At 38.7% G+C, this 26,319-nt stretch overlaps 1 protein-coding gene across 2 annotated transcripts in view; it reads right to left on the bottom strand.

Moving 5' to 3' along the window:
- The window catches only part of LOC124162695 (titin-like), a 66,318-nt gene extending 42,013 nt beyond the window's left edge, over window positions 1-24,305 (bottom strand). The window contains exons 1-8 of one of the 2 annotated variants that reach the window (XM_046539294.1): window positions 24,063-24,305; window positions 23,816-23,940; window positions 16,435-16,507; window positions 9,857-9,939; window positions 7,510-7,670; window positions 6,190-6,309; window positions 4,845-4,964; window positions 3,910-4,029 (exon numbers count right to left, since the gene is read on the bottom strand). In XM_046539294.1, coding sequence (XP_046395250.1) covers window positions 3,910-4,029; window positions 4,845-4,964; window positions 6,190-6,309; window positions 7,510-7,670; window positions 9,857-9,939; window positions 16,435-16,507; window positions 23,816-23,940; window positions 24,063-24,196 — 936 coding nt within the window. In that variant the 5' untranslated portion in view covers window positions 24,197-24,305. Of the gene's footprint in view, window positions 1-3,909; window positions 4,030-4,844; window positions 4,968-6,189; window positions 6,310-7,509; window positions 7,671-9,856; window positions 9,940-16,434; window positions 16,508-23,815; window positions 23,941-24,062 lie in introns of both variants that reach the window. The other variant, XM_046539293.1, reaches the window with a different exon arrangement.
- Between the last annotated feature and the right edge of the window lie 2,014 nt (window positions 24,306-26,319).

A 26,319-nucleotide genomic window follows, 5' to 3' on the forward strand; every position in this document is an offset into this window, starting at 1 on the left:
TGGTCGTGTTACTGAACGGCAGCAATAATGCATGGAATAGATGATCAATGTTTATCTTAACGTACTAAAGTATGCCCCGGCAAGCCATCTAATCGTCTACGAATTAATCGTGGTGTGAACTCAGTGATCCATCGCCAATCTCACGTCTCGCAGGGATTGTTGATATCGCGTATCTGCCGCCGAAGTATGTGCATCTATTGCCTCCGTCGACATTGATGCTCATGCAAAAGTAGCGGAGGTATGTAAAGAGCCTCCATTCTCGTTAATAAAAACAAATCGAAGGCTTGAACTTACGAAACAAATATTAAATAAATCTGTTAACATTCAGTACCGCACAATACTTTTACCATTGGTTCTACTCCAAATTATTATGAACATTAAGTTGTGAGTATTTTACTTGTACATTCTAGAAGATGCACAAATATAAGATAATTGTCAAACCCTCAGCGCAAGGTTTAACTTCCCACCAACTTCAATCGCAATGAAGGCCAATCAATTTAAATAGGACGCGAATGTAAATTTAACTTTACGCATTTCTTTTATTTGTTTTTAATACATATTACTTATGGGAAGTGACAATATGAAATAGCCACCATCGTAATTAATGAATAATGTGCTATTAATAATCAATCACAGCGTAAATTCATAATGAAAAATTAGAGCGCATTGCCGCGACGAAGCTACCACGGGCCCTCTTGGGCGTGAATACTTTCACGGACGCGGCTGTGAGAGTGACGTCACTAAAAAGTTTCAGAATCGCTCCAGCGTCAAAGCCGTGAATACATTGACGAAATCCGCTTGTGACGGCCATATCACATTTACAGAATCGAGGTGCAGGACACTTTTTGTGCTAATAGATGACTCATGCAGCGGTTGACATCCAGAAATGGGGAACTTCGATGCAGGTTGGCAGAAAAAGGTCAGTGGGGGAGAAAGAAGGAAGGGTGAAACACGATTCTATTATTCTCCTGTAACTTGATATTTTCTTTTGAATCTTTTGATTTATGGTCTTCGTAATACGAACCCTGCGCGAGCTGGTGCCTTTTGTTTGATTTCGGAGAAGAGGAAAGCGTCAGAGGAGGGGCCGAGGGCTGACGGGTGAAGGGGGTAGCTGATTTTGGAAATTGTGCTATGTAGTTACTATCCCACAGCACTGATGTTCTCCTGGTGGGGGAATCAGGGATTTTCAGATTCTTTCAACAGATCATTTTCGGTTCCCCACGTCGAACTCTTTTCACCGCTCTAATCCACGAATTTGATGTAATTCGTCAACTTGCCAATAACGGCGCTGCATGCACTAAATGACTACAGTTCTCTAAATTTTTCCGAGTCAACTACCAATGACGTGCGGGCAACAGTGTACGGCGCGAAATTCAAAGTACATATTTGAGATGGTGCCTTTAGCATAACTATTCGGGTTCTCGAATATCGAATACTTTCTAGTATTCGAGGTATTCGAGTATTTGCGGATATCTATTCACACACCTCTAATTTATGCACATAAAATAATATATTATTATTCATGCAACATAGTCTATTAATTTGAACTGCTTCCTGTACTCATTGATAGCTTTCTTTACCCGATGACAATCTTTTATTGGTATTTACATGATTGAACTCTTATTCTCCTTCCTCCAAATACTGCAGCAAACTATCAACGCAGGCAAGTTCTGGCTGTAAGGCCCGTATCATAAAAGTCCCCTCGAAGCCGGCCTCCACCTCATTGTCGTCAGGAGGAGGAGATGCGATATCATAAAACCGACCTCAACCTCAAAAACGTCGAATTTTGAGGCCAGCCTCGGCTCAAACTTTGAGGTTAGATTATTGTCGGCTCAAAACGTTTGAGGTGACTTCCGCCATTGCGAGAAGATGATGATTATTCGTCCACGATTATTAAACTCTTCCGTTATTTTCTGCCAACATCTTGCCTTGCTTAAAACGGACTCAATTACGTCCTTGTACTTACTTGACCACCAAATTGCACAAAATTTCCTGCTCCTGCCTGGCCATGACTTACAAGGGGAATACACGACCTTTGGGTGGCCGATTGAGCTCAAATTTTCTGATTCGGTAGATCACGGCTATCAATTAAATATGCCGAAGCAAGACGACGCACTTCTCAAAACTTTTCGAGAAAAAAGCAATTAAAAATCGGAAAACACGGGTCTACAGTAAATATCCGGTATTTCCCTATATTTTCTTCAAGGCAGCGGTGGCCCAGTGGTAACGGTGGTTGACTGTGGATGTAAGGACGGCGAGTTCGATTCTCACTCACGGTACTTTTTTATTTTACTAAATTCTTCGTTTGCAAGTTTCGGGATGCTACTCGAACAAACGGAGAACGCGTTCTTTCCTCCGCCGCATCGACTGCCTTGTATTTTTTACGGTATACACGCGTCATTCACGCTTACGGATAATTTTCTCAATTAAACTCTCAATGAAAGCATAATCCGTCGATAAGGGTGGATTTCCCTCCCAATTAATAATTTAAATGTCATTACTCTGACCCCACTCCTACAGAAGACAATTTACACTCGCAATACCCTAATATACCTAGACAGAACAAATAAAGAAAAACATCGCCCTTGGAAAGGCTATTATATAGCCCTTGCTTCATTTCCTACCCCTTTCAGCACTTATTGTTATTTAAAAAATGAATTAAAAATATTTCCATTGAGCTAACGAAGATAAGAAAACAATCTATAAAAATGCAAACAATAATATCCTTGAAAAATAAAATAAAAAATTACCGTGAGCGAGGATCGAACTCGCCATCCTTTTACTTCCTTAGTCAACCTCCGTTACCACTGGGCCACCGCTGCCTTGTGTAAGGTAAGGAAATACCGGATATATACCGTAGACCCGTTTTTTACGATTTTTAATTGCTTTTTTCTCGAAAAGTTTTGAGAAGTGCGTCGCCTTGCTTCGGCATATTTAATTGATAGCCGTGATCTACCGAATCAGAAAATTTGAGCTCAATCGGCCACTCGAAGGTCGTGAATTCCCCTTGTTAGCCATTTCTGTTTCTATTGTTGATATTGGCGGGTATATCCACGGCCGCATTCGGTATATCGCTACTGCGCATGTCTGCGCAAATACGATTCGAAAAAATGGACATGGAACAATGCTGGAAGACTGTCAACTCTGAAACCAGAAACATCGTCCTCAACAATGCGTCATTTCCGCTGGCTCAATCCCCTCCTCCTATGAGCCGAGCTGGAGGAGACTTTTATGATATGACGCGGTCGAGGGATCTCCTCGTCGAGCTAGGCCGGCTTCAAACGAGGCCATCCTCAACTTCAACTTCGAGGGGACTTTTATGATACGGGCCTAAGTCATGCAATCTTCACTTCCTTTGTCTCTGCTTCCTCTTCCCCCTCTCCCTCCACTCCCACAATTCCCTCTGTCTCTCGCTTGACGTTGAGTGGAGGTGGCGTACACATGCCTGAGCGAGACCAAATCTCTAGTTCCCTTGCACTATATTCAACCGCATGCAAGGCCACAGCAATAAATGCACATTTGGGACATGAAAAATGCATTGAAATTAACAAGATAACATTTTTCTTAATTTAAAATAGGTTAACTATTGAGGAAACTTTTAAAATTAATTAAAATGTTTTCACTGCCATCTTCTGCAATGCTAGAGCAGATGTCCAAGTTAACTTGAAACATTCCTTGTCAGTAAATGAATAAAATAATTCAGTTTTACAAACGCAATTCTCATGGAAATAAGCTCAATGTAGCCTAGCTTTAAAATGCAATAATTGCAGCGCTATTCTGTCCGATTAATTTTTTATAAAGATCGTGGAAAACATTGGTGGAGAGCAAAGATAATCAGGAGTCTGCTGTTTGACTGACCACAAAAGCAACATTCAGATAGTGGTCAATGTATGAGCTTATTACGTTCACCTGTGGCTGCTCAGCCGTAATTGCAGTTGGTTCTTCAGCAAGTGGTGCAGCAGGGACTTCTTTTGCCTCCACACCAATTATGTCCTGAACTTTTGGCAACGCACTTCCAATGCCACTTATCTGCAGATTTTAAAGAAATTACAAGAATTTGAAATCACTTGAGAATACTTCAGTACATGTTTAAAAAAATAGCTAACCAAGAGGCATTTCAAAGAATGACCATAAAATATCATACTCCCTTAAATATCACTGATCACAAAATAGATATATAATCAGACAGTAGTTAACACATTTGTGTTGTACGAGCACATTACACTCAATGAAAAAGCAGGAGCAATTTCCACAATTTTACATTTATTAATACTACCGGTTTCGCTTTTCAGCATCATCAGGTACAAAAATATCAAGTGCGCTACGCTTAAATAGGAAAGGCAGGATGGGGGTGGTAAGACGGGAAGGCGGGGGAAGGTGAAAGGAGGGAGGGTGTACAGTCACGGAGCTTGGGAAAACCGAGGATGGAGTTAGAAAGGAGTATGACAATTACACTGATGTCTTCCTCCAAGGGGATGGTGGGAAGGGCCCTGGTACCCTCTCCGCTGGGTTCCAACTCTTCCAGTTGCCTGGTCCGGTCACCTACCTTGGAGGAAGACATTAGTGTATTCGTCATACTCCTCTCTAACTCCAACCTTGGTTTTCCCAAGCTCCGTGACTGTACACCCTCCCTCCTTTCACCTTCCCCTGCCTTCCCATCTTACCACCCCCATCCTGCCTTTCCTATTTAAGCGTAGCGCACTTGATATTTTTGTACCTGATGATGCTGAAAAGCGAAACCGGTAGTATTAATAAATGTAAAATTGTGGAAATTGCTCCTGCTTTTTCATTACGTCACGTTTCCACTCCATCTCGCCTGAAACCTCAGACTACATTACACTCACTCGAGGATCCTCAGCCATAACAGCAGCTGGTTCTTCAGCAGGGGGTGCACCGCGGACTGCCGTAGTCTCCACTCCAATCATGTCTTGAACCTCGGGTAACACACTTTCGATGCCACTTAACTGGTATTTTAAGGAAATTGACATTACTTATTGGGCACAAAATAAACAGCACATTACCAAACCATGTAAAACATATAAAGAGAATTTCTGTTTTTAAAAAAGGCTTGTTTCAATGCCGTCTTAACATGTGCCAATATATCGTCATTGAATATTTTCCTGAATCATAAATGTGTATGAACAATTTGTAATATGTAATATCTGTTTTCTTTACTCTTGTATACTGTATTCCTTTGCAACACTTTTTTTAAATACTTTTAACTTACACATTTATGCATCTGATATGTTCTATAAGCTTGCCCTTGCATCTCTACTGTGCAACATGCCTTTGAAAAACTAAACATATAATTATACTAATGATGAGTCGGTTCTTAATTTTTGGTACCGGTCCAGTTCTCCCCAATTGGTTTTCAGTTCTCGATACTCGGTTCCAAGGATGAACTCTTTATTATCTGAATTATTGGCAAATTTAAATGAACAACCACAAGAAGTGAATGAAAATAATTCACCAATGATGTAAATTAGCAGGAAAGCTCTGTAAAAAAAACTTAACTCCATAATTTTATTTGCCTAGCAAAAAATTTTAAATAACACATTGTTAAAGAATGCATGATCGACCAATATGTCACAATACATCAGGCAGCCACTGGTTCTTTCTACAGGTTTTGATTTATAAGAAATCAACATTTTTACCCTATCTGGGTCTCATCTATTCTTTTTTTGGCATAAATATATCCACGAACAGGTGTTCACTGAAAACAATAGTGGTCAAGGTTAATTTTGAAGGGCCGCACAGTTTACATACTGCATATCATTAGAATAAAGAGGGAAACTCCCTCAACTTCTGACAACATCATCAGTTAATTTGTTGTAACTTGTGATACACTTAAAAATATATTCTGTATTCTGCAATGTAGCATAAAATGTAACTGAAATTGACAACTTATTCGCATGCTTCAATGTCACAGTTCTTATAACCTCAACAATAAACTGCTCAACACGTCAGTACAGCGACTCCATGGATAAACTGGACGGCCGTGAGTTAATGCAAAATGGTAATGCAGAGTTGCATTCTCCAGGATAATAACACTTTCCGGTGCCTTGCACAAGTTTATCAACTTACGAACAAGGTATTGGAATGCATCTTGTTCGTATGTCGAAGAATTACTCTGAAAGTACATGATTCATTTGAATAATTGAATTTAGATTCATTCATTCAAGAACACACCTGTGGCCCAGTGATTACTGCTGTTGATGCTTCAGCAGGTGGCCTTTGAGGGATGACTCTAGACTCCACACCATTTATAATGTCTTGTAGCTCAGGTAACATACTCTCCACACCACCAAACTGCAATTAATTAAGAAATGACAAAACTCTGATGTTTCTTTTATTTATTTATTTAATCCTGCACCACCGAAAACAGAACCACTGGCCTTTTACGTCAGGGTTTCCAATTAAATATTAAACACACATGAACATACATGCCCAAAATAGGTGCAACCTATCCAGACAGGACTTAAACCTCCCATCTCTAAATGTGACAGGCAAGGACTTTACCCCGCTGCCACTGAGGCTGGTAACAATGCTTTGAGGCAAGGGTCACCCACCTAACCACCAACTGGACAGCATACTGCAGGGTGGCCTTTCACTCTTCTAATGGAACTGCTTATCTCAATTCCAGTTTCCAAACATGGGGCATTGGGAATGGCAAAAAGTGATTTCAAAACATCTACCAGTGAAAGAAGATTGACATATCCAATGTTAAAACCACTGCAAGGCTCCCGCACTTAAGGCAACAGGATATTTCACTAAAGTGAAATTTCAAAAAAAAAAGACGAACTTCTGCCTGGAAAAGGAAGTTTTCACATGGGAAAAACGGCATCCGAAGAAACGTGTTTAAAAAAAAGTGTTGATTCTTACAGCTGCAAAATGATTGTACATAGATATTAGACATCGGCAGAATTCCTCTTAATGATGGTTGGAGTTCAATGAATTAAAAAGTAGGCAATTGTATTTCAAGGAGGAAAATAAACAATTACCATTCCTGTGCCACACAATTGTAAAACTGAACATCTCCTCTGATAGATGTTAGGTAATTTTAGATGTGCAGCAGTCACAATTTTGACTTCAACCCACTTCCATTCCTCTCCTCATCAAGTGTACAAGGAATAGACATTGTATGAATTCTGTAGAGCAAAATCACTACACCTAAGTATCGCGTAATGAAATATTTTACAGAAGAGAATGGCAAATTAGTTGACTAGCTCTAATGGAATTATTGTGATGATTTCCAGGCATTGAGAGAGCACATTAACCACTTATACAGCCATATTTTGGTGATGCAACTTTACAAATAGAATTTTTTGAAAACTCAGGAAAAACTTCTATTGCTTAGATCATTCGGTTATTTACTTTTCCATATAATTGATCTTCTACTGTATCACATAACCAACTATCCCAACAGATAAGGGAATATGGGCAAATTAGGGCAATAATAAGAGCTTGCAATTGTTACATCTTGAGACACCATGAACCACACACACTTACACCCTCTCTGTCTGTTCTCACTGGCTGGGCTGGCTCTTCTTCCAATGTGATTTCCGCAAGATTAGAGACCCGTACAGCATCAGCTTGATGCAACAATTGGGCCAGTTCCTCATACGTGAGTGGAGGAACTTCGTCCTCATTTTCTCTCCTTTTCTTCCTTTCTACCACACACAAAAGGTAATGATACAGACAGGAATAATGAAATATACACCAATAAAATACATGACAGACCACATTCATAGCATTCAATTAACTTAAAAAAATTTCAGGTAACTCAAAGTAAAAGAGGTATATTTGTAGCTATAGATATATAGTTATCCCCTCAAATATACAACCCCCTTAATTTTTAAGTCATGATTTAGAAAAAAAATTTTTTGATTCCGAGCAAGCCTACAAGCTTCACATGCACAATATTTTATATGCTCAAGGTGTAAAACCTGACTTTTCTTATAATCAGATAAAAAATATAATGCCAAATGAGAAAATTTACGTTTTAAAATTACTTCAAAAAATCATTTCAATGTTTTCTCAGCATTTTATCTCTGTTTGAGCTTCTACAATGAATTATGTACTTAGTAGTTCCTATCCTTGGTACATTTTTGAAACTAAAGGAATAAGCTCTTATAAAAAAATTTTTTTTTTAAACCAGCCTTTATATTTAGATTACAGGGGATGAGCAACGTTTATATATGACACAAAGCAAAAAAACTCAGTGACCCCGAAAAACCAAAAGTGACGTATTAAAAAAGTCACTATATTTATTAAATTTTCAGTGAATGGTAAGCCCCCTATGTTTCAAAATGCCACCCCTATGCTTTTAAATGCCTACTATGTGGATATGCCTAAAGTGGATAACTTTTACTGTGGTCGCAAAACACGAAAATCGACCATTTGGAGCTTCTTAGATCAAAAACATGTTTTGGGGGGCTATAGGTTGACTGGGGGGTGGTTAAAGGGGGGTTGGAGAGAAAAAGTTATATTTTCATGTATTGTCATCGGAAATGAAGAAGTGTGCAAAATTTCAGCATATTTGCTTCACAGGAAGTGAGTCAAATTTGAGTTACAAGATTTGTACCAGACAAACAGACAAACAAACAGACAGGTTGGTGAGTTGATATAAAGGCTGGAAAAATTACTCCTTTTTCAGCAAAATTAGTGTCATCACTTAACTGATAGCTTTGAAAAACCTTGTTCCTTCAGCCGTTTTTTGCACGAGAGATGCATCAGACTGCACTACCCCAATAAGTCTGCGGTGGCCGAGCTTAGCTTAGAAAACGGACACCGGATAAAATTTCAAGACACAGAAATAATATGCCATGCTAACAATTACTGGGACCGTGTCGTAAAGGAGGCAGTGGAAATCAGACTTGAAAAGAAAAACATGAACAGAGACGCCAGCTTCCATCTGAGCAATGCGCGGAAACCAGCCCTGCAAAAACTGAAGGGAGAGAGGACACGCATTGGCCCGACCGTAGACCAATCAGAGCCCACCTGACCCCAATGCGACGGTATATAGGACGGACATATCTTGGCTTAATCCATTCACCCAGAAGACGATGGCAGACTTTGCTCTCCAAACGTCGGTGCTGGAAAACCCTTGGACCTGGCTGGAAACCCAGGAACTCTTCCTCCAGTCTATTCGCTGGGAAAACCTTAGATCCTTCATTACCGAAGTCTTATAAATAGTTCGCACACACAGTTTTTCTTTTGTTTCCGTGGTATTTAATGAAGTTAAACAGGTAAAGAGTAATTACCAGGAATAATCTAGTTGAGTATCAACATATTTAAAGAAAAAAAAATGGGGGATTTACAATTTTATAAAGTATTAATTCCCCAAATATTGATAATGTGATTTTATTCCCATTATATTTTTTGATCACCGAAGAAAGCTACAAAAACAGCATAACTACTCAGAATCAATGCGTTTGGTAGGTGGTGGAACGTTTTGGATAATTTAGCAAATACGTCATTCCGACAAAATCAGTTTTTATGAGTTTTCGGATGTTTAACCCATTCATCAGTCACTTGGGAAAATTGGCCGAAAGGCTCACTGAAAGACAGAACAGTTTACTGCACTTCCTGTAGTTAATAATGCATCATTTGAGAAAACATCAATTTTGTAATTCCTAAATTGAAGTAAATTCTTATCTCTCCTTGACAGAATCTGAAATAGTCAAGAAGTCTCAGATATTTGGGCCTTTTAAGTCAATCCCACAACTTTATTCAATGGGACAAGTATCCTCAAAATTAACTTTTTCCTCCTGCCCAAGCAGATAGATGTTTCGTTGTACAGAGGTTTGTTTTAAGAGGTGATAGTAGCATATATGACCTAGGTGAGAGTATTTACTTTTTGGTGGCTGCTCAGATGAACAGATCTCTCTAGTCATTCCTCCTTCAATGGCCCTCACTTGCAAATATCTTAAGCGTTTCCTGAAAAAGAATTTAAGAATTCTATCAATACTTAATGGTGCAAAACTGTAGATCCTGTGGAAACAGGGTGACAATAAGCAGCATGCATTAATCCTTCCGCTGAGGAATATGTATTCATGTGAGTGTACCAGTGACTGTGGGAATGGCATGCAAGAAAGTTCAACCACCTCTCCTCATCTGCTCTCCCAGGCCCCTCTCATCTTTATGAATGGACAATTGGGAACCCTCCCTTCCTACCCTGACTATTCAATCCCTTGATTGTTAGCGGTTGCATACTATGTACTCCTTGAGGTGCTAGCCTACCATTCCATTATTCTTTTATGGCCCTCTTTACACTGGATGTGACAATTGAAAAAAAATTTCAATATAGAAAAAGTCCACTCCATCACCATCTTTGGATTATTCGTGGATGAGAAAAGTTATATGCATAGAAGAGTTTAAAACACGTTGGATAATCATCAACCAATGTCCTAAATGTTTGGTTTGAAATTAAACAGAAAATTATGAACAAGCTTAACCCTTTCGCCGCTGCTCACTCCCCGGAAACCTGTTTCATTTGGCGAAAACATGCATTGTGAGTGCACAGCAGGGAGGAAGAGAAGGTACGTTGATGGCAGCAAAAGGGTTTAAGTAAGATCACAGACCACCTTCAAGGCTCTCTTTTCCTTTCTTTCCTCACTTAGGCCTTCATGGGCATAGGGTGGTTTCCTAATATTTTTTTTGCCAAAATCGAAAGATTATTACTCCTGGAATACGCATTCCACGCTTTTATATTTTTTAATGACGATATCTATTTTTCGCGATTAAATGAAAAGTGAAAATGTTCAGGTGCGCGAAAACACGACGGCTAAGTATGAATGCAGGGAAAAGCCCATGTGACGTCATTCTGGTTCTCACTCTCCTGTGTGAGGTGACCTTGGGGCGCGCCGCTGCGATGCTGGCTGCTAGCAGGTAGCGCTTGGCTTAAATAAGGATTATTAATACAGGCTTGTCACAATGCCATGGAGGGATATTAGACAGGCATCAACGAGAAGATAACAAGAAAATATACACAGCCTCCATCCACCATTGAAGTGTACCATATGAAGGTGTTTTAATTTCTATTTCTGAGCATTGAAGTCAAAATATGATTGCCTTGCGGATGCTAGAATTCAAAAGTTCCATGCTACAAGCAAGGCAAATTCGTGGTCTATGAAAAACGATTCTGAACAGGAGTTACTGCCGAAAATTCCAACATTATTTCTTACTAAATTGGAAGAACACCCAAATTTTTATATAATTATCTATACAGTAAACCCCATGGTTACAAAAATAATGATAATGGCAATCATTATATGTTTATAGCTCTACTGTTAAATCAATGATTGAACCAATATTTCAATTACAATTTTGGATAATTCAAAGACTATAAAATATCCATGAAACATCTATTTGCCTCCAATTCTTCCAGTAAAATGTGGCCACAAATATTTAGAAGGACTCAAAACCACTATTCTGAAAATGCCCATCGTTGAGATGTTTCTTTCTACACCCTCAAAACACTTCAATTGGTATTCTCTACTTTGGGAAACAATAGTTTGGGCTCAGTCCAAAGGGGAATGGAATGACCTTAAAAGCATTTCACTTTAGTAAATGGGATTGAAACTGGATAGGGTCATTCCACGTCAAATCACCCAGAAATTTTCAAAATGACACCCACCGACTCGGATTTTAATGAAATTTTTGTCACTAGCTTCTATCACCTATCTAATAACACATGTAAAATATTTCCACTCTCACTCTCATAGTTTGCAAGATATGAGGAGTCAAAGTTTGAGATGTTTGCTCAGAAGTGGCGCTAGTGGGAGTCAAATTCCAGAGTGCAGGGCACAGGGTAAAAATTCATAACTCAGAAACCACATTATATATTTGAATGAAATTTTGACCCCCTGTCTATCCAAGTGCAAAGCTTCCATAGTAATGTCTTTTATTCCCCTTGCATTGTTATGTTAGCCAAAATGATGTCAACAGTGGTTAATTAACCGATTTTTTTAGCTCAAAAACATTACTTCATATTTTCAGAATTATCACCAAAAGGCAGAGCAGTTAACTCATCCAATTTTTTTTTAAATTGAAGGTTAATATATGCTCCAATATACTGTGAAATAAAAATGGTGGTGTTTTGACTGCCACTATGAGTATTTCAGGTTTTACTTTTTTTTCTGCCCCCGTGAGAGGGATTTTGGACACGTACTGTAAGATAATAAGTATAAGTGTATCCATACCTTCATGAGGATATATTTGAAATATTGGTCAGTAAATCTAAGACCAAACATGTAATCTAGTGAATGTGGCTCTTGTTCATACAATTTTTTTAAATAACAATACTTGGCTTGTGGCAGCGGAGGGGAAAAGAGTCCAAATGGCTCAGAAATGTGAAATGATGCTTTTTCCTGGAATTTACCCATTTTTCAAGTGTTTAGCATATGGAAAAATTGGTATAAACATACATTAGACTCTTACTGTGCATTAAGAGGATAAATGGAAATACTAATTTAAATAAAATTATTTAAATAATACACTTAAATGTGTTTAAGGCATCTCCCGAACATCTCTGGAGGCTCTCTCGGGCAACTAAACGCTTTACAATACCACCAATTCCATCACATGGGGATTTTACATGGCTTGCAGCAAAGAATGTAAATGATGCCATTAAAGAGAAATCCTGGTAATGCTTGCAAAGATTGAGATATTTTTGCAATTCTTGTACCATCCTGCACAACCATCACTAAAGTAACTCAATTTTTTGACTAAAGCAAAATTTTCCTTCACAAAGCAAAATATAATTCTTTGGGTTTCATAAACAAAAGCTATATCATGCTCCAAATCATCTGACAATATGCATAAACTGGAAATAATAAGCTGTTTCGTCAGGTGATCTCGAGTATAAATCACAACAGGGTGTACCGTACAACTATCACTTGTCCAGTGATACCCCTGTGCCTCATCTTGGATAACATATGAGTAGTTCTCATTGAAGTCAAGGAGAACAACTGCTTCATGGGGTCCAAGATTTTCTTTCATTTGCTTAAGGTAGTTTGCCTGTACCTTCGTAATACATGAATGGGGCACCAGTTTTTCCACTCTTTCAATTAAAGTTAATCTGTACTCATCAAATATCGCAGTGAAGTTCACCAGTTGAGATCTGTCACGGGAAACCCACTGACTGTATGAAACTTCATCTCCGGGGTCACATTCTTCAAACTTTTTCAGCAGTAAGCTTTTCAATTTTTCACGTGAAGGACACTGAGAGCAATGTCGCAGTATACAGTCCCTATTTTTTCTAGAGCACACTAAATAACCAATTAGGTCCTGGCTTGTTTCCTCTATATTACAGGCATTAAGCAGTAAGTTGACATTTTAATGAATTGTGCAAACACACACTGAATGCGTTCCAGGAGATCCTGCTACCACAAACCATTTTGGACCTAGGTTGCAGAATTTAGAAAAGCCAATTTTAATTCTGGGGAAGTCAAATTTAAAAGTGGAATACAATTCCTTCAAGTTAGCAAGTAATAATCTCTTCTGAACATGTACATTTTTGGAGATACTAATGGAATCTTTCTTTCCAGGCATCATTCTGGAGTACTCATCACTTTTATAGAAAGTCCTAACTAATTGTAATGTTTTATATTTGCCTTCCCTTTTCTCAATTCAGGTGCAGCCAATTTTCCATTGTCTCTGAAAAGTTCTCTTGCTTGGCGGGCAGTGTACTCACTCACATGAAACTCTTCCATTACTTTCTTCCTGCTTCATGAAGTTGGTACCAATGATAACAGATGTACCTTTCCTTGATGAGTGCTTGATGTGTCAACTTTTTGTTTGATTAAGTCTATGAGCACATCCATATCATGAACTTTCTGAAGTAGTTCTTTTGGCAGTTTTGGGTCATCCTGTTCTGGAGATAATTCTTTATCAAGAACTCTTTTAACTTTCCTTTTAAAATTACTGCATGTTGACTCTACTTTCCTTTTAGCGTAGGTTGACCTTCTGTGAGATGAGATGATATGCCATGAAATTTTAAAGGTGACTCCTCTATCTTGCAGCATTCTGTTAAGTAGCTCAGTTGATTTTTCTGGGGATAATGTTGTTTCAAAATTCAAAATACTATCATTGCTGTCACTATCTACTTCTTCAACATCAGAAAGCTCATTTCCAAACCTGGAGTGTTTCTGTACTTCCTCCCTACATGGCTGGCATATTTTCATTCCTGGCACTAATTTCCGAAGAGTTGGGATTTAACAGGCCTTTTCTGCAAATTAAAACTTACATTTCTCAGTGATTTTGATATTTTCTTCTTGTGGGTCTTAAAAGGACCAAGACAATATATTTGGTAGGTTTCATACTTTTTCACATTGTATATTCTGTGATGTTCGCAGACATTGGATAGGACTTCCCCAGGTACACCACTTCTGAGATATAACAGCTGTTTTTCAAGTATACTCATGATCTCAATTTTGTTCAGTTGCACCACTGGTGTGCAGGTTTTTTCGAGGCAATCAGATGCAGTTACTTTTCCAATGCTGCATAGTTCAAAAATTTGCTCATTTTGAAGCATAGTGGAGACACTAACCTTTTTTAATGTTGAAGTTCACAATGAGCAGCTTCGCCTAACTCATAGCACACACAATTAATGTACAGGTAAAAATATTCTGATCGTACACACAGAATAAACTTGGAAACCCATGGAGCATCTTCACACAAGAAGATTTGGCAGAAGACTAAAAATGGTACCCTAGAATCTATTTTGATTTATCATGCCCTCACTGTGATATATTGTAACATTTTATTCTTCCTTATGTAGAGGTTGCACTTAATTCTCTTATCCCTTGGGGAGATGGAATAACACTGAAAAGTGAGGCTGAATAGGTGGGATTGTATAACCTTCTCAAGTTTGTCATGTAATACAATCATATGTGAGGCAGGGGAGAAAACAATGTGGCACATAATGTCAGCATTATCTCTCCCAGTGAAATAGAAATTGAATACTCCAGTTGCCATCAAGGAATGTGGATATTGGTGACAACCTGCTGCATATCTATAAGTAATACCATTTGCACTGCCAGCTCTTCCATCACTAAGAGATTCGAAGGCCATACTTCTTCTGTGAAAGTGAGGCTTACTTTGTACAACTCCAGTTCAGCGGGACTCATTTAATAACTTTTTCACAGATCTTAACAAACTTGAACATTGCATGTGCTTATGATGACCTCTGGTTTTTTGGATTAGTGATTTCTAAACACGAGGAAGAACATGATGTGAAAGTGAAATTTATGCACCCATATGGAAAATCCCCATGTGATGGAATTGGTGGTATTGTAAAGCGTTTAGTTGCCCGAGAGAGCCTCCAGAGATGTTCGGGAGATGCCTTAAACACATTTAAGTGTATTATTTAAATAATTTTATTTAAATTAGTATTTCCATTTATCCTCTTAATGCACAGTAAGAGTCTAATGTATGTTTATACCAATTTTTCCATATGCTAAACACTTGAAAAATGGGTAAATTCCAGGAAAAAGCATCATTTCACATTTCTGAGCCATTTGGACTCTTTTCCCCTCCGCTGCCACAAGCCAAGTATTGTTATTTAAAAAAATTGTATGAACAAGAGCCACATTCACTAGATTACATGTTTGGTCTTAGATTTACTGACCAATATTTCAAATATATCCTCATGAAGGTATGGATACACTTATACTTATTATCTTACAGTACGTGTCCAAAATCCCTCTCACGGGGGCAGAAAAAAAAGTAAAACCTGAAATACTCATAGTGGCAGTCAAAACACCACCATTTTTATTTCACAGTATATTGGAGCATATATTAACCTTCAATTTAAAAAAAAATTGGATGAGTTAACTGCTCTGCCTTTTGGTGATAATTCTGAAAATATGAAGTAATGTTTTTGAGCTAAAAAAATCGGTTAATTAACCACTGTTGACATCATTTTGGCTAACATAACAATGCAAGGGGAATAAAAGACATTACTATGGAAGCTTTGCACTTGGATAGACAGGGGGTCAAAATTTCATTCAAATATATAATGTGGTTTCTGAGTTATGAATTTTTACCCTGTGCCCTGCACTCTGGAATTTGACTCCCACTAGCGCCACTTCTGAGCAAACATCTCAAACTTTGACTCCTCATATCTTGCAAACTATGAGAGTGAGAGTGGAAATATTTTACATGGGTTATCAGATAGGTGATAGTAGCCAGTGACAAAAATTTCATTAAAATCCGAGTCGGTGGGTGCCATGCCTGGGTGAACTGACATGGAATGACCCGATAGTGAAACTAAGCCCATGCACAAAAAGATTTAAAACTTTGAGCTTAATAATTAATATTTGATTCTCCATTACACTACATTTATCATTTTTCTCTTTATACGAATTGTACTCTACAACAGAAAAAGGACATTTTAAATAAGATTTGATAATAATCTTTTGTATAACTCACTTATCTTTGATATCCACTATAAACAGCAATCGAGCAACTTCACCCCACTTCACGAAAACCCTGGCAGCATCATCTGTGAAAGACGTTACCAAACGTGAGCAATCCATTAAGTTTCAAACAAATAATGACCACAAAAACATTGAACATTTCATTCACCGAAGTTACCATGAATTTACATCAGGAGGGGGGATGTAAGGAAAACACAAATATTTAATTAAATTTCAACCTTGAATATCTGCCAAGTACACTGACAAATTGTGTACTTATTCATTTAATTAGTGCTTTTATTCAGTATTTGGAGCTCACTGAGGCTCACTCAGGACTGAGCTGTGCCATAATGGATCTCACCACAAACTCAAACTGTTTTCTCACTCTGTTTCGTTAGTCAACTACAAGGTCTGATCCAAAAAGTATCACGTCTACCTTACGTATAGTTCAACCATGCAGAGTACTGCTTAACCCGGCGGTAGTCGCGCCCATTTTCCGAACATAAACGGTCGCGTGGGGTGTCTCAGACACCCCAAAAGATTTTCTTCAATTTCTTTCAAATAGTATATATTATTTAAAAATTTCACATCTCGACGTATCATTTGTTTATTTAGGAATGGCTATACTATATATTTCAAACCATAAATTCAACTTTTATTTTTTTAATAAAATATTTTTGAATACCCTATTTTCCAGTAGGCAGTCCCAGTTCCTCCGGAAAAATTGCCATTTTTTTCAGCCAAAGAACACAGTTGAAATGTTGAGATGTAAATAAATGGCATATACTTTTATAAACATCAATCACTGTATCTCATCATATTTTCAGCGTCGACCTCTATTTGCCTTACGTTAATACTAATAAATGTACTAAAATAATTTATTTATCGATATGGAATCGATTTATCAAAATGTTTTCTTGAGGAAAAATGTACGAGGATATTACGGTCACTTATAACTTTTGAAATACTCCTGTTACAAATTATATACATCATTGGAAAGGTAAACTAACAAATATGTAGTCCTCAACAGAAGTTCAATTTCGCGCTATTGAAAAGTTTTATTGAATCTAAAGAATGTAGAAAATAAATCATGTAAACTATTTATTTGCTTCTAATCACTTCTCAAAATTTTCAGCAATTATGTACCACGCATTAGTTTCTAACATAGTTCACAGTATATTTTTGTTTTCAAATCTGTTGGAAAAACACATCTTCCAACTTTTTTTCTTGTTTTCTCCTCATCCTTTTCTCAGGCTCATTTCACGCATATTCCTCTATTTTTTCAAGTCTCTGGACATCGCGTTCATTATCGATCTAATTTTACTGAATGGAAAAGTTAAGGATCGAGTTATCTTACGAAGAAAACTTATCTGCATTTTTGATTGTGAATTGGAATACCTAGGTGCAACAAGTGCACTGATGCGAGCAGTGTTTGGCAAATGAAAGAAAATGGTCCTGATGTTTCTGTTTGTATGATAGGTACAGTCTATTTTCTCTAATGTGGCCAAACCTCCTTTAGTGGAGCTATAAAAGGTTAATATTTACGGTTTTCTTTTATTATCTGTTCGTCTTGGATTCGTTGATAGGAATATCTGTGAATTGTTGGCGAAAGAATTACATTTTTTGACCATTTTACGACGCAGAAAACTAGAGTTTTTTCTCCCTAAACCAGAATAAGCTGCTATTTTCTTCTTTCTCTTACATATACGACTTTCCGTGCTAAATCTTTTTGCGCACTGTTCCAGCAACCGTCAAATTATTGCTTAGAATTTCATCTGCTTGCGGAATATCATTGAACCAGTAGTTCAGATTATGTTCCTACCGTTTCTGATTACAAAAGAAAACATTCGCTTTACCACCTCTTTTGGACTGTTATCTATAAAAAATGGACCTTCTGGTTGTCACCCTGAGTAGGTACATCTCAAAGTTCACATACAGTCGAATTTTTGCCAATGCAAAGAATTTGATGCTACATTTTGCGGGGTTGGAAGGTAAATATTGCCTATGTGAACATCTTCTTTGAAAAGGAATCAATTGCTCAACAGCTTTTTCTCATGGCCCAATTCTATAATGTTACCGTGTATTGCGAGCAAACATCTCAAATACATCTCTGCTTGGTGCTAATTTGTCACTTTTCATTTTCTCTGCTCTATTAGTCACGTTGTCGAAACGAAGAGATAAAGGGGAAAAGAGAAATATGTTATGGCTCATGGATGAATAGCATATTTCCACTCCTAATCCATTGTGGTTCCAAAATAATAAAAAAATCAGTTACTCAGTTTTATTTGCCCCGGCTAAAAGTAAAATACTATTCAGAAATTCTAAGTCTTTCGTTCGTGTCTCTTTTACGAGAATAATTTTCAGTGACTTACTCTATCGGAATATTAGTGCAATTTACAATTTTCTCTACCGTGAACATCATAAGAAAACAAACCATTCGTGTTTTGAATCCAATTTTTTTTGCCAATAAGTCCACTCTTCTCAGTAACACTGCTACACTTTTATGTTCTTATGTTTGGTTTTGATCCCTGCGTATTCCACATTGTAACTCCATACTTCCTAACGTACATAATCTCTTTTCCCTTTTACAAAAGTTCATCATCTCTGCACTGCTATCCAGTGTACGTGTCATGCGCAGCCATATGACATCCATCTTCTTTTTCATCAGAATCAATCTTCTTCCCTCAAAGATTCATTCAAAAGACAAAGTCTCTTTCTTTTACACTAGAGGTAGCTGACATCTAGTATGAATTGTAAATGATATATGTAGGTATCATAAGGCCAATCTTCAATGGTAAATTCACAGAGACATATAAATAATGATTTTTGTGAATGCACTAACGTAATTGAACGAAGCCTTCAAAAAATCACTTCTAAAACATCGCATTTTTTACACGGGCTGACGTCAGAAACAAATAACCCCTCCTTCAAATTTTCAATCAAAAGTCAAAATATATCAGCTTTTTCCTTTTACAGAAAGACTGCAGGAATCCATAGTGTACTGAATGAACGTGCTTAAAGTATTGCATGATCGATTTTTCGTGGATCACTTCGAGAAAAATCCTTGTAACATTATTAGAAATAACTTACTTTCTATTTGTTTACATGAATTTAGGCAAAAAAAATATACCAATACATAAACATTTCCTTACGTAAACGTAAAAAGACAACTTTCGTCGTCAGTTTCAGAAAGAGTAGCTATCAAATGTGATGAAAATGCATGAAAATCATTCAAGGCGACTATAAATACTAGGCGGCAAACTGTAACGAGAACAATCGCGTGGGGTGTCTGGCGCACCCCACTCAGCAGAGCTCTGACAAAAGTAATTTTTCTTAAAAACTTGCATTGATTTTATAATCATATTTTACATGTATCCTCAGAAAGCTTAAAAAATCAGCTAGAGGAGGTTACAGATCATTGCAGTCACAATTGCAAGAAAAAATAGTGCTTTTATAAGGCTGGGGTGTCTGGGACACCCCACGCGACCACTGCCGGGTCAATAGCACATACCATACCACCGACTCAAAGTAGGCTTCTTGATGTGCTTGGAGTAGATGGTACACAGAGTCAGCCACCTCGTTATTTTCAAATTGGGGCCATATTTCTCACTAAATCAACTAAAGACACAGTAAATGACTTGTTTTCCACTTATAATTCCCTAAAGTTTAATTCTTGGTTTTCAATCACCCATTCACTCTTTTAACAAATCCTCCATGTAACAACGGTGCCACCTCAAGTAATATAAATACATCGAGGCTCTCAAGTGATTCACATAGTGTTTATAGTATCCCCTGGAACATTTTTTGCGAGACTGCAGTGTTTTCTTTGGCGGAAAGTGGAGAAGCACCTTGCTAATGAGACAACAGCAGAGAGTGACAGTGTGGGTAAAGTGCAAAGTTAACTATGAGTTGTAACAGGTTTACATGGGATAGACCTATCCGAAAGCAGACGATTGGAAGAAAATCTAATTGATATCAATCTGCACCTTCCCCACACCACCTATCTCCATCCCTGGTTAATTTGTTTTCCTTTTTCTTACGTCCATTCCACTCCCATTTGAATTCAGCTTATATGAAACAAAATGAAACCGTAGTAGCATCCTATCTGAGAAATTAAGTCTTTGATGCTTTAATCTAAAATTAAAATAAAAAATGAATGCAAATATGACTTTTTCACAACTGATTTCATAAAAAGTTTCAGTTCCATCTTGAAGGGAGTAAAAAAAATTGAGCAGCACTAACTGATGATAATGACTGACAATGAGTATGAGCAACCTCGCATGCAAAAATACCAAAGGCTTCAAACTGTTGCATCCAAGAACCTATCTCACGGAACCACATCCCACTACCACTGCCTCCTGCGCTCCTTTGTGCAATGTAACTGTTTGGTTTGACATTCTTAATTCGGTTTCGGGTGTCACAGTAGTTTTACACATCTTTCCAGCCCATACGATCCCAAGTCCGAGATCACGTTCCTACACAATGTGTGATACGGAGCCATGCAGGGGGGCAGCTAGGAATTAAGGCAAGGAGGGGTTTCAGGTGCAACTAATACTAAGGGGTTTGGTGGTATTGCATACCCGCCAGGGTAAGCGTGAGGTGCGGAGACCTTCCGCCGGGAAAAAAAAGATAAATGGTTCAAAATGGTGATTTTTACGGCCTTCAGAGGGATATTTTATTAATCCTCACACAATTCTCTAAGCAGTATTAATACAATTAAGTAAAATAGATTTAACTTAAAAATTTCTGTGAGCTCTGGGGGGGGGGGTGGGGAGGGGGTTTATTCCCCAAAACCCTCCCCTCGCTGCGCCACTGCAGCCATGGATGCATTATTTATGAAAACGAGCACCAACTATTGTTTGCAATATTTCATTAGTAATATTACACACAAATTCACAAGTTAAGACAATTGCAGTCTCATTCTTTTGAGAATTGACACCAATACAAAAGAAAAATGGGTAAGTAAAGGTCAATACAAGAATAGAGAGGAATTCATCCTTCACCATCCATTATGAGGCAAAACCGATGTAACAAGCGATTTTCCGGGGATTACGAGCACTCATTAAACCAAACTTCCAAAAAATTTCTGCAGAGGGCAAATTGGATCCGGTAAAAAATCATTTTGTGGCTTAACCAAATATTCATTGGATCTAACGTCCCATCTCCCATATGTACAACTTATGATGCTTTACTAAATGTGTGAAAAATCCAAAGAGAAAAAATCATTCTCCTTGAGCAGGATTTGAACCTGGATCTACCAATTTCCGGTCAAGTGCTTCAGCCAGTTAAGCTACCGATGATTTTTTCTCTGTGGATTTTTCTCAGTTTTTGCATTGCTCTACCATTTTCCCGAACTGAAGGCGGCTGGGTGGAAAATAGAAAGTAGCCAATGGGAAGCGCTGCCCCTTCCACCTCTCCGTTCCCCTCCATCCCCTTCCCTTTTCCCCTCCGCTCCCATCCATCCGGTCGACCAGTGTTGCCAGCCTTGGAAGTAACGGTACTTTCGGGGGCAGCAGAACGAGCGCTCGGCGATCTCCAAAGATTCGGCTTGGCAACACTGCCAGCTGGAGAGCGATGTGCACTCAACGGAGTTCGGAGAGAGACTGCGGGCTCTTGCACACTTTCTCCTGTCGCTCTTCTGTGATTGGCTAGAAGAGTGGGTGGGTTGCGAGCACGCTCAAGGTCAGCCGCCTTCAGTTCGGGAAAATGGTATACCATATTTGACCATATTATAATAGTGTGCCAAAAGGGATATTATGTGCAACTGTGAGAGCATGAAGTGATATTTTGAATCAGCATAGATGTGCACCGGGCAATAAAGGCAAAAGGAAAAATTGATATCCTACACATATGCTGTAAAGTAATGCCTCCACGTCTTTGCATACCGTGAGAGCGCTACCACCTGGTACTTGTTTATTTGCATCTCAGCGTTCCCTTGGTCTTATTGGTGGTGGCGATAAGCTATATATATCGCTGTGATTGAATTACCGTTACTGAAAAGTAGCAGTAACTGTAGGTGATTGAATACTCGAAATGACTGTGATTGGATCACTAGATTCGGTGAAGGCTGCTACCAAGTGATAAGCAATCTATCGCTACCTGTTATTGAATAGAAGTAGCCGATCACTACCAGTAACTAAATCACTAAATACTCGAAATCACTGCAACTATGAATACTGTGAAGATAGCTCCGGCTCCTACCACTGCTACCAACAGGATGTCTTACTCCCCTTTTATGATGAATAAGACATTCTTTATGAAATATACCACTGACGGTTTGAATCATGGTGGTTAAAATAAAAAATATGTTAAATAAATACCAATGGGATTTTAATAATTGCTACTTATCAATTTCCTTACCATATCAAGTTTACTTGACTATCGTAATATTAACTCAGAATCAGAACTATTCCCTCAAAAAAATATTTTGCTTAATTTTCCAATTTTCAATTAGTTTATTCGTTCCTATTGCGGAGAGCTCATTCATTGGAATTGGACAAAGTAGCAGGAATAGCAGCGCCACAAATCACCACTTACATTTAACAGTGATTCTCCTCGGTGATTGCAATCACTGTTAAGAATCACCATTACTGATGAGTAGGAGCCACAGGTAACAAAGTGATTGGAAAATCACAGCTCCCCTCATCACTAATTGGTGGCAGCTTCGGTTCCCATATCCGTAACCTTATGTTGGTTGAGGTATTTTTTTACCATAAAGGACATGATTGATATGCGACAGTGCTCTACAAGCAAGCTTGGGAGAATTCTTAGCATTTATGTTTACTTAATCACACTCATGTCATTAATTACGCACAGGAATTTCGATCTAATATGAGCTCTACATCTATTAATATATCGGCCTTTCAAACACAACAATGCCGTTGGAGGAACAACGGAAACCAGCGGCGATGACTTCCCCGCTCCTTGTGCCCTCTAGGAAAGAGGGCTCAACACCGTCACCCTAGGATCGCAGAGATAAAACAGACGGTTGGATCAGCCGAAAAAGCTAACAGATTGGGAAAGCCAGTTGTCCACACCCCCTGGGAAGAATCCATAGAAAAACTTTCATAAACTTGCGGCATGAGGTTACTGGTACTATAAAAAGCTACAACATGAAATGCGACACATACTATCTTGTAAATATCCCACCACGTCTGGCGGTTCGACTAACTCATAGTTTAGCCAGCGATCCCACGGGAGGCCTCGGGTCATTAGGACAGAGCAGCAGATTTCTCGTATTTTAGAAGGCAAAGTGGGACCACTGGCGAAACCGTCGTCAACAATTAAAGCCATACCCGCAACTCGAAAATATGACCTTCGTGAATTACCTCGCGGACACCCACTATATATTTAATTGCAGCGAAAAGATGCATATAATTAAGCATGAAACTCACCAAATAATAATTCAGACTTCCTTCTGAATACTTTGCACAAACCAGCTAGCAACGTTGAAGTGACATACAAATTCATTCTGGGACAATTTTCTCTACCTTCGGCCGAATACCGCAAAACGTCGTCGCTAAAAGATGACACACCAAAAGAAAAATTGGATAAGTAAACATACAATGAATAAATGAAGACGTCAAGTACTAGAAGCACCTAGTACTGGAAGCATGCTCCAACAGGAAGATGGCCACCTACCAGCATTTTTCAACATTGTAGGATTTAACCAATGCAACTATTCTGCGTTTTTGAAAGTCAGCACGATCAAAAGCAGCTACCCATGCTAATCCAAACTGCCCCCTTCTCTGAAGAACATCTAGATAGTAGAACATGTTGAGTATTAATCAGTACTGTAACCTCCGATGACTTCCATGCGCAGATACGGAAGCACCCGACGGCCAGACGGCACGGAAGGCGATTTACGCGGCGACAACCAGCGACAACAGCGATAAGATTTTCCCCCGCGCAATGCCATGATCGCGCCACAATCGTCCGGCCTCCTATCAATTAATTTAACTACGTATTGTTTATTTCATTATTTCAGCGATTGTCCGTATTTGTTAAGTTCCCGCACTGTTGCAATGATAATGGGTACCTAAAGTTTGCACATTGTGGAGCAATACTCGCTGGAGTCGTGAGCCTGAAGGTGATGAAATTTATAAAAAGGGACGGTAGGGACATAAGTCGATTTTCAAATATTATAACACTAGTGGAATGAAGCGTATAACTATCTTAGCAATTTGATTTAGTACATTATAATTTTCATTTTTTCTTAATATATAGGTAACTCATATATTTTTGCGAGGAATCCCATCAGTCATTGCTTCAGAATTTACCCTACTTTATCGTCTAATAAGGAACAACTATTATTTTTATATAACCGACCTGTATTATACTCTTTGAAAAAAGTAGTGGCTTGCTTTTTGATATTGTAGAATAACAAACTCAGTACCTACTTTACTCTATAATGAAGGCCTTTATTATAGCTAGGCGGATACGTCGACGGTATAGTGACGTGGATTTAAAATCGCTGCAGGGGTTACACCGATAAGGTAAGCAAAAAGAGAACATTACTTTCCCGTCTCAATGATCATGCTCCTTAACCTTCACTTGTTTACTGTTTTTCACTCTTCCCTTACCCCCACCCTAATCTAACTGACGTTTTCCACCCCCTTAATTTCTTCTCGGGTGCACATTTATGATGGAGTGGATGAAAATTCTGTACCTTGAAATTGACACATTCATGCGTTCAAACCATGTTTAGTTGAGTGCAATATGTATACATGGATTTATTTAGTGTGAAAAGCTTACCATGGTATGTCAGGCGTTTCCACAAATTCAGCTTATAGCCTGTATTTCGTGGAAAGGCCACCAACCAAGACACAGGTAATAGCATAAATAATAGTCACAGACACCCCCAGCGCATAGCAGTAAAGGTTGAAAATTAATTTTAAAACTGCTGAATTATAAAAGTTGGCCTGGTGATGGCCCTAAGTTGGCAATGTTACGGATTACCTGTTAGTTTTGTTGGCCCATTGTTGGGGTAGTATTGGCTCCTCAACCAAAATGTCCCCAATGCTGTCCCAACGTGATACCAAATACAGGTTAGGGGACTAACACTCTAGATCACACTGCCATGGCAGCATGTGCACAGCCGTAGTTGAGAGGGAGCGCTTACTCAAGGGATGTCATGCTGCGCAAAATCTTTTCATGCGGATATCTCTCGAACCCAGGCCTATGTGGAAGAAAGCCGTGACACTTTTTCTACCTTGCCTATATAGTTTCAGATAATAACATCGGCATCCAGATCCCGAACATCACTTTGGCGATGTCTCCTTGTAAGTAGGGGTTGGGGGAGAACAGCGTACCGTCGGGTTTCTTCTCCTCTGTCTCCTGGGTTGGAGACATAACCAAAGTGGGGTGATGGCTGGTTGAGGCAGCCATTGGAATTCGAGGAGGGGAAAGACGTAGCAGGATGAGGTGTTGGAGGGAGAGAGAGTTATGATAGGACAAGTGGAGTACTTCTCACTCCAAACTGCATTCGTATGCCTCAGCAACCACTTCCCCTAGATTGCCAGGAGTAGGTATTCCTCCATCATACTAGCTATATAAGTCTTGATCTCCCTGTGGGCTGGGTTGGAGGGCTGGTTTGAAGGGCGGAGTTTGAAGACAAGAGTCTCCGAACCTTTGAGTCGAAGACCCTTTGCACGAAAATCCTTTTTGCAAAAAAACTTAGTGCGAAAAGTCCTTAGCGGGAGAAGTTCTTCGGATAAGTTTGGAGGAATTTCTGGGGGGGTACCAGAAATTATTGGGGGGGTACACTAAAATATACCACATCCTCTGCGGGAAAATTATCACAAAATTGCTTGAACTTGTGGAAAAAACACATCCACCATAAAATTATAAATCAACAGAAAAACATTTTCAAGACTTCATAGGTCCACTAGAACCTCTT

The sequence above is a fragment of the Ischnura elegans genome, chromosome 7 (genome assembly GCF_921293095.1).
Source record: "Ischnura elegans chromosome 7, ioIscEleg1.1, whole genome shotgun sequence".
Classification (NCBI taxonomy): Eukaryota; Metazoa; Arthropoda; class Insecta; order Odonata; family Coenagrionidae; genus Ischnura; species Ischnura elegans.